The sequence below is a fragment of the Seriola lalandi genome, unplaced genomic scaffold (genome assembly GCF_002814215.2).
Source record: "Seriola lalandi dorsalis isolate HSWRI2012SDOR001 ecotype SW California unplaced genomic scaffold, Sedor1 jcf7180002054469, whole genome shotgun sequence".
NCBI lineage: Eukaryota > Metazoa > Chordata > Actinopteri > Carangiformes > Carangidae > Seriola > Seriola lalandi.
Genome location: NW_019525022.1, coordinates 1,764,225 through 1,775,857, shown reverse-complemented (window position 1 = coordinate 1,775,857; position 11,633 = coordinate 1,764,225). Strand labels below are relative to the sequence as shown.

The 11,633-nt window shown below is 41.7% G+C and overlaps 2 protein-coding genes across 2 annotated transcripts in view; one reads left to right on the top strand and one right to left on the bottom strand.

Annotated features, from left to right (window-relative positions):
• The first annotated feature begins 2,806 nt into the window (after positions 1-2,806).
• LOC111658885 (BTB/POZ domain-containing protein 2-like) lies at positions 2,807-7,845 on the top strand. The gene is made up of 9 exons (XM_023411563.2): positions 2,807-3,363; positions 3,488-3,607; positions 3,855-4,011; positions 4,509-4,614; positions 4,731-4,928; positions 5,074-5,266; positions 6,239-6,326; positions 6,430-6,576; positions 6,744-7,845. The coding sequence occupies exons 1-9, from the start codon at positions 2,807-2,809 to the stop codon at positions 6,903-6,905; spliced, it is 1,728 nt and encodes a 575-aa protein (XP_023267331.1). The 3' UTR covers positions 6,906-7,845.
• Positions 7,846-9,263: 1,418 nt separating this feature from the next.
• Positions 9,264-11,633, bottom strand: part of LOC111658823 (elongation factor 2b-like) — an 8,386-nt gene continuing 6,016 nt past the window's right edge. The window contains exons 10-13 of the mRNA XM_087175406.1: positions 11,074-11,507; positions 10,761-10,943; positions 10,426-10,558; positions 9,264-9,943 (exon numbers count right to left, since the gene is read on the bottom strand). Coding sequence (XP_087031532.1) covers positions 9,750-9,943; positions 10,426-10,558; positions 10,761-10,943; positions 11,074-11,507 — 944 coding nt within the window. The 3' untranslated portion in view covers positions 9,264-9,749. The remainder of the gene's footprint in view (positions 9,944-10,425; positions 10,559-10,760; positions 10,944-11,073; positions 11,508-11,633) is intronic.

Here is an 11,633-nt window from a genome sequence, read left to right as displayed (position 1 = left end):
GCGCGCACAGCCATCTTGTTTCAGCGGCAGTACCCACCGCGCGAGGACAGCTCCCCCGCGCCGCGCCGCCCTGACGTCACGATTGATGAGTAGCAGGCAGGGGTTTGGGGAAGCGCGGGGAGGTGGGCCTCACGGTGGGGTGGACGGAGGAGACGGGAACTGGATGGCTCTGAATTATTATCAGTAATACACTCAATGAAATGACGCCGAGGAATTTCATTCATTGTTTTCAGTGTTACAAAGCATCTCAGAAAAGTTGTCTTTTTCTCGTATTATCCATTTGTAGATATCCAGTAAGCCTGGATAATCAACCCATCGCCCCAGACATCCAGGGCCCCAAGCTCCAGGTATAATTTGTTTATTGCATTGATGGGATATAACTAAGTACATTTACTCAAGCTCTGTTCTGAATTACAATTTCTAAGTGCTTGTTCTTTACTCAGGCATTTCCATTTTATGCTTCCTTTGGCTACTTCTACAACAAAACAGTTCAGTGAAATATAGTAGCCTACTTTTTTTTACCAGGGGCAGAGCCAGACATATGTTCGGGGGTTAGCTTAGCCCCATCTTAAATCTATATACAGGGGACATGCTCCCCCAAGGGTTTTTTCCCCATTCACAGCAGTTACATGCACTATTTACTGTATCAAGCCATTTGTACATTATTTGGGAAGAACATGATAGTTCTCCAGGAGATCATACAGAGCCTGCATCATATTTTGAATCCAATTGTTCTCTGTCTCCATCATATGGAAACCACAACACAACACATGATGACAATGACTAATTTTCACTACTGTCACATAAAAAGAAGAAAAAATTACATGATGTTAATATTTTGAATTTATAGGCCTATGACATAGGTGGGGAATGAATTTGGCATAAACAGCATCGAGTGGAGTAGCGTTCACAGATTTAATGTTTAGATGACAAATCCAGACCATAATAATATGTGCTGAACTAACTGAGCAGTCATGGATCCACAACAAGGTCAAGCAAATGTCTTCAATACTCTGAGCTGGGGCCAACAGAAGAACATTTACTCTAATGATATTACATTTCTTTAAGGAAAAGCATCATAGGATAAACAACATGGACATGTACTGTAATATTATCATACAGTATTTTATTTGATCTACTCCTGATCACTCTGTTCTCATTTCCTCCTCTTCAGCTCCACTCATCTATTACTGGAAATGCCCTCCACTCAAAGAAAATATAAAACAAAAATAGTTTTAATATTTCTGTCCATAAACTGAAGATGTAAAAATATTAAAAGCATATCTTATTCTCTTACATCTGCTCCACTTCTGCTCTCCTTTCCTCCTCTTTTCTTAATCCTGTGCTGTCAACACTTTTTCATCTCCTGTCTGTGGAGGTAGATTTGTCTAAATGATATTTGTGTGAATAGATTGACAATCAGTGAGTAAATGTGTAATCTGTAAATATAAAACAAATAAATTCTACTTACTCAAAACACTGGTAAATGGCAGTACCTTTACTTATTATACAGGACAATGCTAACTGATACAACTGAACCCATCAGTATACAGGGTGAGCATGTCCAGCACTAGGTGTGAGTCAGTATGTGGGCAATGTGAGCATATCTTGGTGTTTGTTTTGCCACACTGACAAAGAGAGGAAGTGATATGGAGAAAGAACTTGAGCTCTCCAGAGGAATGGAGACCATCAAACATGAATCCCATAAGTGCTGAGTCTGTCAGAGGATGACAAGAAACAGAGATGGTGCAAGTGGATATGATGAAGTATCAAAAACAAAGGAGAATTATTTCCAAAGAGTCTCACTGCTGCAAAGCAAAACATTGAGATGAAACACACACAATGTTCAGAGCAGCCACTTAAGGCTTAAGAGATGCAAAGAGTGTACATATTAAACTCACAGTATACACATATTAAGCTAAACATAATAAAATACTGCTGTGGCTCTGAATCGCAGCTCATAACCCTGATATCCAAGTATATCATCATCATCATCATCATCATCATCATCATCACTGTAAAAGATACCATGCTTTATATTGTCCAAGGTCTTTACACTTTACTATTTAGATTATGTTTAGATTAATGTTAAAAAGCCATAAATGGGTTTATCTTGTAAAAAAAATTATCTTAGTTCCTTAAACCTCAATTTAGCTCCATACATTTTAAGCTTGGGGTAAAATTTGTCTTTGTGAAATCAAGCGCAATATTTACTCACAAAGTATCACAATTTTTCACTAATATTATTTTTGTTTTATTACAGCAGGAGAGAGTGCACTGCAGCTGCAAAACCATGCAAACATTCATTTCGAAATCATTTACTATCAGTGATGGTAATGACTGCAATATTGAATAGTTATTTGTTCAATAGTGGGTCAGTGGTTAATAGCATGATAGTGTCAAATGTCTCCTTACCAGTCATGTTTAATGATAGCTTAAATTTTCTGGACAGTTATGTGGCAGAGGTCTGTGTGATCAGGGCAATAACAGGCTGAATATGGGCACTAAATAGTCTGGACTCAAATGCCTGTTGTGTTCCAGTAGAATAGCCTAATCTGCACAGGTTTTACACTGTTCTCCATGGACAGATTTTAAACAGGAACTGCCACAGCAACGCCTTAACCATTATTGCAAAAAGTTTGCATTTTTGCGATAATTAATCATAAACAGGAGCGTGTTTATGCTTGTGTTATAGGAAAATATACCTCCTGTGCAGGTGGAGAGCAGCTTGTATTATCAGCAATAAACGCCAGGGGGAAGCAAAATGAAGCTATGGCTGTCGAGACTACTAGATATACACAAAACGATGAAGTGTGTTGTTTACGCCTACGCTAAATTCAAGATGGCTGCTGGAGACAACAGCGGCAGGCCTCCTTGCCTTAATTTCTCCGGTCCGGGTCCTTTGGGAAACAGCCAGCCCAGTAACAGCGTTTTCTCCATGCCAGCATCCAACGGCGGAGCGGTCGGTGCGGCTGGGGGAGCGCAGGGAGGAGCGAGGCGCCCCAACCCGCAGCTGGGGCCTGTCGGCGGAGACAGCAACGGTGTTTCGACCGGAGCTCCGCCGACTGCGCAGAACTCCCTGCAGCAGTCCGCTGCGGCAGGTGCTGCGGCAGCCGGAGCCATGGCCACCCCGGCGTCCAACATGGCAACCACCGCAGCGTCAAACGCCTCCCAGGCGGCAGCACCGACCGCCACTCCGGCAGCTGCGTCTGTGCTGGTGTACCGAGAGCCAGTGTACAACTGGCAAGCAACGAAGAGCACGGTCAAGGAGAGATTTGCTTTCCTGTTCAACAACGAGGTGCTCAGTGACGTTCATTTTTTAGTGGGCAAAGGAATGGGGGTTCAGAGGATACCTGCACACAGGTAAGAGGATTAACTGCAGTATGAACAACATCCAACATCAGCTAGCTAGGTCTGAATGTGCAAAGCGAAAACGCCTGACCTCTGTGTTGTTGTTTGTTGTTGCTGTGACTGTTGACATTGTCAGGTTTGTTCTGGCCGTGGGGAGCGCAGTGTTTGATGCGATGTTCAACGGTGGGATGGCGACGACCTCAACGGAAATCGAGCTTCCTGATGTGGAACCAGCTGCTTTTCTGGCGCTGCTAAAGTAATGAGGCGGAATGTGTGTCATTTAAACTGATGATTTGCATGTCCTGAAATTGGACGTGTATCAGTATTATTATAGCTGTTGCTATTATTATATCAGCATTTGGATAGCAGTAATAATTGGCAGCTAAATAAGCTCGGATGATGCAACATCAATCCATTATGATTATTATTCAGTTGAGCATTCAAATCACTAACATAACACAATGAAATTTGGCTGTCTTGTTTAATTTGTGTATCTCCCACAGGTTTCTCTACTCTGATGAAGTCCAGATCGGGCCTGAGACAGTGATGACCACACTCTATACAGCTAAGAAGTACGCAGTGCCAGCCCTGGAGGCTCACTGTGTGGAGTTCCTCAAAAAGAACCTGAGAGCAGACAATGCTTTCATGCTACTTACACAGGTGAGTTCCCTGAACTCTCAATGTCGACCTCTTCTTGTCGTATCAGTGTAACGGGAACGGTTTTGTCAACATCACTGCTGAGACACAAACACATGGATGCAATTCACATTCACATATCCACCATCATGTCACAGATACGCACGTTATACACAGCAGTTCCTCATGGTGCAAATCCCTCAGGGGGCATCAGATGTCCAAGACGTTCATGATCTGTTTTGCAGTTGGAAAAAACTGTTGTCAATCATGTACATATTCACTACATACAAGTGAAAAACTCTACAGGCTCTTACAACTTGAAGATAACAACAGAGAGGCTAGACATTTTTTTATTTTTGCTGCCTTGAACTTTTCATTCTGGTGCATATTTACATGACTCCACCCCAAATAAAACTTATAGTAGTTATTTTTTCTGCCACACAAAACTTATTGAATCAACACTCTTTTAAGTGAAGTTATTTACAAATGCATTTCTTAAACTGATGTATAATTTTTTTCAGGCACGGTTGTTTGATGAGCCTCAGCTTGCCAGCCTTTGTCTAGAAAATATTGACAAGAACACTGGAGACGCTCTCGCTGCTGAAGGCTTTACAGACATAGACTTGGGTAATGTCTCCTCGCTCACAATGAATCTTGCCATTCCTTTGACGGCTGTTAGTTGCAACATGTATCTCAGACTGGCTGCCTAGCTCACCATTAATTTGTATCGCTTGTTACTTTAGATACATTGGTGGCAGTGTTGGAGAGGGATACTCTGGGAGTGAGGGAGGTGCGTTTGTTTGGAGCTGCGGTGCGTTGGGCTGAGGCTGAGGCTCACAGGCAGCAGTTGCAGCCCACACCCGAGAACAAACGCAAAGTCCTGGGCAAAGCTCTCACACTCATCCGCTTCCCTCTCATGACCATCGAGGAGTTTGCTGCAGGTGAATGACAGCACAGTAAACCAATGTTGTTTCTTTTCTTTTTATGTTTGCACTGCTCTCTCGCTCTTTGTTGATTCTTCTCTCTCCCAAAATACAGACTTCAGGCTCTGATCTTTGTCTTTTGGTCCTGTCATTGTGCCTTCAGGTCCAGCCCAGTCCAGTATTCTTACTGACAGAGAGGTGGTAAGTCTCTTCCTCCATTTCACAGTAAACCCAAAGCCCCGTGTAGATTTCATCGACCGGCCTCGCTGCTGCCTCCGCGGGAAGGAGTGTAGCATCACACGCTTTGGACAGGTGGAGAGCCGCTGGGGCTACAGTGGAACAAGCGACCGCATACGGTCAGTGAAGAGTATTTTTAAAAAAATTAATTACAATCTTAGCCTCTTTGCAAAAATAGACTCTAAATTTAAGGAGATATCATGAAATATTAATTAAATTAAATCAATTATTTACAGACAAAATTGTCTGCCAAGATAATTACACTATAGTCAGTGAAAACGAGTCTGCTCTCACAGTTTAACCCAAGAATGAGAAAATAAAAGGCACCATTCTTTCAGTATACATTACACTGGCTGTATTTACACATTTTTCAACTTCAGCATTTTGTATTTCCACAATTTTCTCCCTTGTCCACTCATCCACTACTCCATCTGCAGTAGACACTCAATAGTCATTTCAGACACTAAATCATCAATTAGTATCATCACTGACAGGTGTACAGTCACAGCACCGGAATTTTCACATCTATGAAATATGGCACATTGCATTGTGGGATTGTTAGCATGTAGTAGTGTACATGTCTTGGATATTACTTTTTGTTTCCATTGTTGGAATTTTTGAGAGCACTACATAGAGTATAAATTTACACACATGCAGAGTATTTACTAGCCCCAGTCTTGGTAGACAATATTGCCAAAAAGTCATTATGGATGAAAACTGTGGTCTCGAATAGACCTTTTCTTTCACAGGAAATATTTTGTCTTGTTGAAGCAGGAAAAGCACAGGTGTAGCTACTAACATCAATGATGTGCTCTGCTCCACTTAGGTGCCCCAGTTTGCAGGCTGGCTCGCTGTCATAGATTACTGAGACGTTTAAAAGGACCATCGTTAATGTTATTAGTTTCACACATGCTTTTCCTGCTTTGACAAGTCAAAGTGTCTAATGTGAAAAAGGTCTGTTTTCTTAATAGAAAGCTGCTTTGGGAGACAAAATAATATAACACACCATAATGTATATACAATTGTACCCAGCTCAGCAGAGTTGCATATGAAAACCTTTATTAATATGTTCCTGCTCTGTTTCCTCTCAGGTTCTCAGTAAATAGGAGGATATTTGTGGTTGGGTTCGGCCTTTACGGCTCTATACATGGACCCACAGACTACCAAGTCAACATACAGGTATGGACCCTAACCCCACAGAAATGTTGTGTCTAGTTTCACTGTGTGCAGGTGTGCTGTATAACATATTTCTGATGTTTGTGACTACCCTCTGTTCATGCAGATAATTCACACAGACAGCAACACGGTGCTGGGCCAGAATGATACAGGCTTCAGCTGTGATGGGTCAGCCAACACCTTCAGAGTCATGTTCAAAGAACCGGTGGAGATACTACCCAACGTCAACTACACTGCCTGTGCTACACTTAAGGTCTGGGAAGTGTTGTAATAATAGATACACGATACAAAACATGAAACTTATTGTACTACACTGTTTAGCAGTTGGTAAAATTGTGTATTTTCCTCCTTAATAGTAATATTAGATAATCCAACTTGCTACTGTGCAGTATGTATTCACTTTCTTTGTCCGGGTTGCAGGGTCCAGATTCTCATTATGGGACTAAGGGAATGCGAAAGGTAACACATGAGTCATCATCCACCGGCACAAAGACCTGTTTCACCTTCTGCTACGCAGCAGGCAACAACAATGGCACTTCCGTAGAGGACGGACAGATACCTGAAGTCATCTTCTACACATAGTCACCTCTGACATCGCAACGATCTTCCATCAAATGTGACAACCTGACACCAGCGCAGGGCCACACCTCAGCAGCCGTACTGGGGACTAATCTGTCAGACATCATACTGTTCCCTCCATATAGTGCACTACTGTTGGCCACATGGGAAGACAAATAGCTGTGAGGCGATGTAGGTCACTACATGGGGCGTAGCTTGTCATTTGAGATGCTGTCTCTCTCTTTCTTAGCGGCTTCCTTTTATCCCTTTGTGTTGTAGTGATGTCAGCCTCTGAAACAGACATGACTGTAACCGACTCCACAAGGGAAGGAGAGAGGGAGGGAGGAGCCTCTTAGATCATTCACAGTATCCATGTCACTGCTGTGGATTGATGGCATAAGGCTTGACACTGAATTCTACTTGAGCTGTACGATTCCCCTTCCTGTACTCCACAGCATTAGTGCGAAGGACAGTCGCAACTGTATGAATGTACAGTCCATCAGATTTGCCAAGAAAAGATCCTCATCATTGTCCAGTACAGACCAGCATTTCCACTCAGTTCCACATCAGCTGTAACTTCCATAGACTCACAGACCTCATAGTCTTTATGAACTCTTGGCGAATTTGAACCAAACTAAAAATTAATCTTAACAATATGATTATGGTAAGCATAATTTTTGGGTTTCTACATACAATACAATCTGTGATATCTTGTGTCTTTGCTTGGTAGTTGCCTATACCCAAGATACCTTGCACTTCTTGGCCTTGCATATGTTCATTTGGTAGTTCTATGGATGCACACTGACTCTTCAGATATGTTTCTTTTCAGCTTTGTTTTAAAAAGTGTGGGCGGAAGAGCTTTCCCTCATGGTGTGGAAGTTAATGGGTTGTATATTAAAGTGGCATTTATTAACATTATATATGTAACTTGAAATAACTATTGATTAAAGAGTGAGGAAAAGGATCATGGTGCTTGTTTTTTATCTAAAACAAAAATTCCACATTTTGCTTCCTTGCAGAGATTTTGAGAAGATTGGTACCACTCATAAATCAGTCCTTTTAATTATAAGGCTAGGCTGAACTCAACAGACACGTAGCTTAGCATAGCTTAAAGACTGGAGATGCGGAAAGTGCCCAGCTTTGGCAAACACAACCAAATGCACCTATCAGCATCTCTAAAGCTCACTAATTTACAGGGTTATGTTCAGAACTTTGTTTTTCTAAATTGAATGAAACATGAATAGAGAAAAAGTTAAAGTAAGCAAGAATAAAATTGATTAATGAAAAACACTCATTAGCAGTCTTTACAGCTTCCTTATTAGTGGAAGATTTAATGGTCTGTAAGTACTGCACATTCCTGTTTTTGGCAAATTTACATTAATTTATGTAAAGACTAGTTATAAGACTGATGATATATGATTGCCTTTTTCTTTTTTCTTTTATAAGAACCAAAACAGTACACATAATTTATTGGAATATCTGCTGGTTCCGCTGGAACGGCTCTCAGCCAAGTGTAGACTGTTATGCACATAGACAGCTATTTGTTGTAACCTATAAGCTTTAGAAGAGCTGCTAGGTGAATTTAGATACCACTGGACAGAGCCAAGTTGGCTCTCCTTCCCATGGATGATGAGAAGTTGCTGTACAATATCAACTATGAGGGGTCCTTCATCTTGTGGCCCTGGTCTTGCAGAGGGATTCTGTGTCAATAAATTACTTAGTAGATCTGCTCATTTGTTGTGAAGTTGTGTTTAATGGAATTTCTTCCATTTTTTGTCAAGTCATTGACACAAAGAAACCTGAGGTAAAGTACTAGTATTATTCCATCTTAGAAGCACTGTAAAGCTTTAATGAAAAATTATTTTCATTATCAATACACCTGAGTTATTTTCTTTAATAATCAATTGTTTAATTCATTAAACGTCAGAAAATAGTGAAAAATAGCTATTATTATTATTATTGTTATAAGTTAATAAGTTCCAAGTGCTTGATTTGTCTCACTATCAGTCAGAAACCCATGATGTAGGAATCAATTTTTTTTGTTTTTTCTTAAAAAAAACCCTTAAATGTTTAATCACTTATCCACATTGTTGCCTATTAATTTTCTGTCAATTGATTAATCAATTAATCAGCTAATGCTTTCAGCTCCAGAATACCGGTTGGTGTCTGGGTTAGTCTGCCATATATAGTGGCGGTAAATAGGGGCCCAACAACAAACGTTTCCCAGGGGTCCCATGGGAGATTAATCTGGCCATGGAGAGTGGTAATGATCTAATCTTAACTCACAGCCAGAAAGTGTATCGGTGTATTTCCCAAAATGTCAAATTATTCCTTTAGTTACTGCCTGCTGACTGGAGCAATAACAGAACTTCAGGAGTCACATTTTCATCATTAGCTGAATCTTTTTATTCATTACATCCACTGAACAAAGGTCCAATCCAGGGAGTTTGACTTCTGTAACACTTTATTGTGATTTCCATGGTTTTTTTTCTGGCCATGATCCATTTAAATATGCATTATTGCAGCAGTATCACAGTGCACTGTACAGGCCCATCCTGGCAGATGATTTGGGTGAGAAGAGACTGATGTGGAGGAATAGAAGAAACAAGAAATTCATAATACAACTGCTTTCATCCAATTGTTCCCCAAAACCCTTGCCCTAGGCACTTGGTGTACTGTAGCTGTGAAATGAAAAAAGCATCACTGCTTCCACTAGCCTACAACGAAATCATAAGCTTTGTTTCTGCTCTGGACTCAAAGTCAAAACAATTTGTGCAATGTATCTTTAAGCCTGTGCAAAGATTTAAAGTGCCCACGGGGTAGGGTTTAGAGATTGATTTGGTTGTTTTTTTAATCCGGGTTCAGTGTTTACAGTTTGTCCAAGTAGTTGTCGAGAGCGGGAATGCCCTCTTTGAGACCTTTGCGTTTCCTAATTTCAGCGATAACTTGGAAGGGTCTGCTGGCGGGGTCGTTGGGGTCTCCCTGGAGAATCTGCCAGTGGTCAAACACACATTGAGGAAAGGCCTGGCCTCCAGTGTTACTGCGCAGGTCGGCTGTGAACCCTGGAGGGAATAAATAAAGATATAAATAGCACTGTTTCAAATTGTAGAACATCCCTGTCTGCCAAGAATGTGACTCTGATCCACATGCGGTGGGAATTGCATCACACTTTGATAACGATTGGTTAATTGCTGGAAAGTCAAAGAGAGAACATGTTTCATACTTGTAGCTGAGTTATAGAACAGCTGGGATCTTCTTATTTTCAACATGTATAATAATAATTAAAAACATTGATATGGATCTTCACATACAGACACAAAGAGATCCAATTTAATCTTTAGACCTTTGTAGCAGCTTCTCCTTTTCTGACTGCTTTTTGACTAATGATGCCCTCCCATATGATTGCTGAACAAGATCAAAATGAATCATGAATTATTCTACTCTAATCAAAATACTGAAAATCTAGAAGGTTCATACAATATTTATCATGAAACTAAGAGTAAGACCCACCGCAAAAGATACACACACTGAGGCACACACTCACCAAAGGACTCATTGACAGGCAGGTAGGCTTTCACCACAAACATCGGAGTGCCCATCACTTGGGATTCCTCAAACACGTGACCTCGCTTCCTGTTCAGCACGCCATAGATCCCGCCTACCACCTGCTCGGGGCACTGTATAGACAAGAGGCACAAGCGTCAGACGTGCAGCCTAAAAAACTGGCATGAGGCAGTTGACGAGCATTTATAGTTGAAACTCAAGGATTCTACCTGCAAATCGTGTGATTAACAGATTTATACTTTTACAGAACTAACAGGGGTTTTCACAATCTTGGTTTTTCACTTTGTTTTGGAGGTAAGACGCCTACATACATACCTGTATTTCCACCAGGTACACAGGCTCCATGAGACGTGGCTGAGCGGTGAGCTGGGAGGCGTACAGGACCCTACGAGCTGTGGGAATAATCTGTCCTCCACCACGGTGGATGGCGTCTGCGTGCAGTGTCACGTCATGAATGTCAAAGCGAATTGCGCGCATGTTCTCCTCACATAGAACACCCTGCAGGATTAAGACAGCGATTGCAACATTATTCTCAGGAGTTACACAGTGTACTATATCACAAGTACGTCTGATTACACAGAGCTTTTAATTTAAAATGTAACTGGAGACAAAATGAATTGGCACCCACCTCTTTAGTTGCCCACTGGAAACCAGCCACCACGCTGTCCTTGATCTCGTTGAGGTACTGAACTCCCTTTGTCATGTCTATAAGCAGGTTGGGCCCTGTTCCATCTGGACCGAAGCACCAGATCTTCCTGGCTTCTGTCACCTCCCACTCGTACTTATCGGCGAGGTAACGAGCGCGAGCCTTGAGCTCCTGCCGAGAGCTGACGTCCCCCTTCTCGATATCTTCAGCCAGGCCGTCGGGGAAAGGGCGGGACTTCATGAAGAGACGATTGTGCTTGTTGGGGGACTTGGACAGACACATCTGGTCTGATTCTTCTGTCACTGTCTCTCTGTAAGACACGACTGGGTCTGATTTCTGGAAAGAGATGGCAGGAGAGGGAGTCAGAAGTGAGATTATGGGTGGTAATGGTTTTTGTCTTTTTACAAAGGTCAAGTCTCACCTCATACCAAATATCTATAAATTAGGGTATTTTTCGCGTAAGTGTAGCCATGAGATTTTTGGATGTTTATATACTTTAATGAAGCAGTGTGCTTGAACCTGTTTGGGAAACCATCCTCCTT

Excerpts from the sequence above, each read along its gene's own strand:
- LOC111658885 (XM_023411563.2), top strand. The coding sequence starts at position 2,807 with ATGAAGTGTGTTGTTTACGCCTACGCTAAATTCAAGATGGCTGCTGGA. Across the intron at positions 3,364-3,487 it reads CAGAGGATACCTGCACACAG|GTTTGTTCTGGCCGTGGGGA; the intron begins GTAAGAGGATTA and ends TGACATTGTCAG. Across the intron at positions 6,577-6,743 it reads CTGCCTGTGCTACACTTAAG|GGTCCAGATTCTCATTATGG; the intron begins GTCTGGGAAGTG and ends TCCGGGTTGCAG.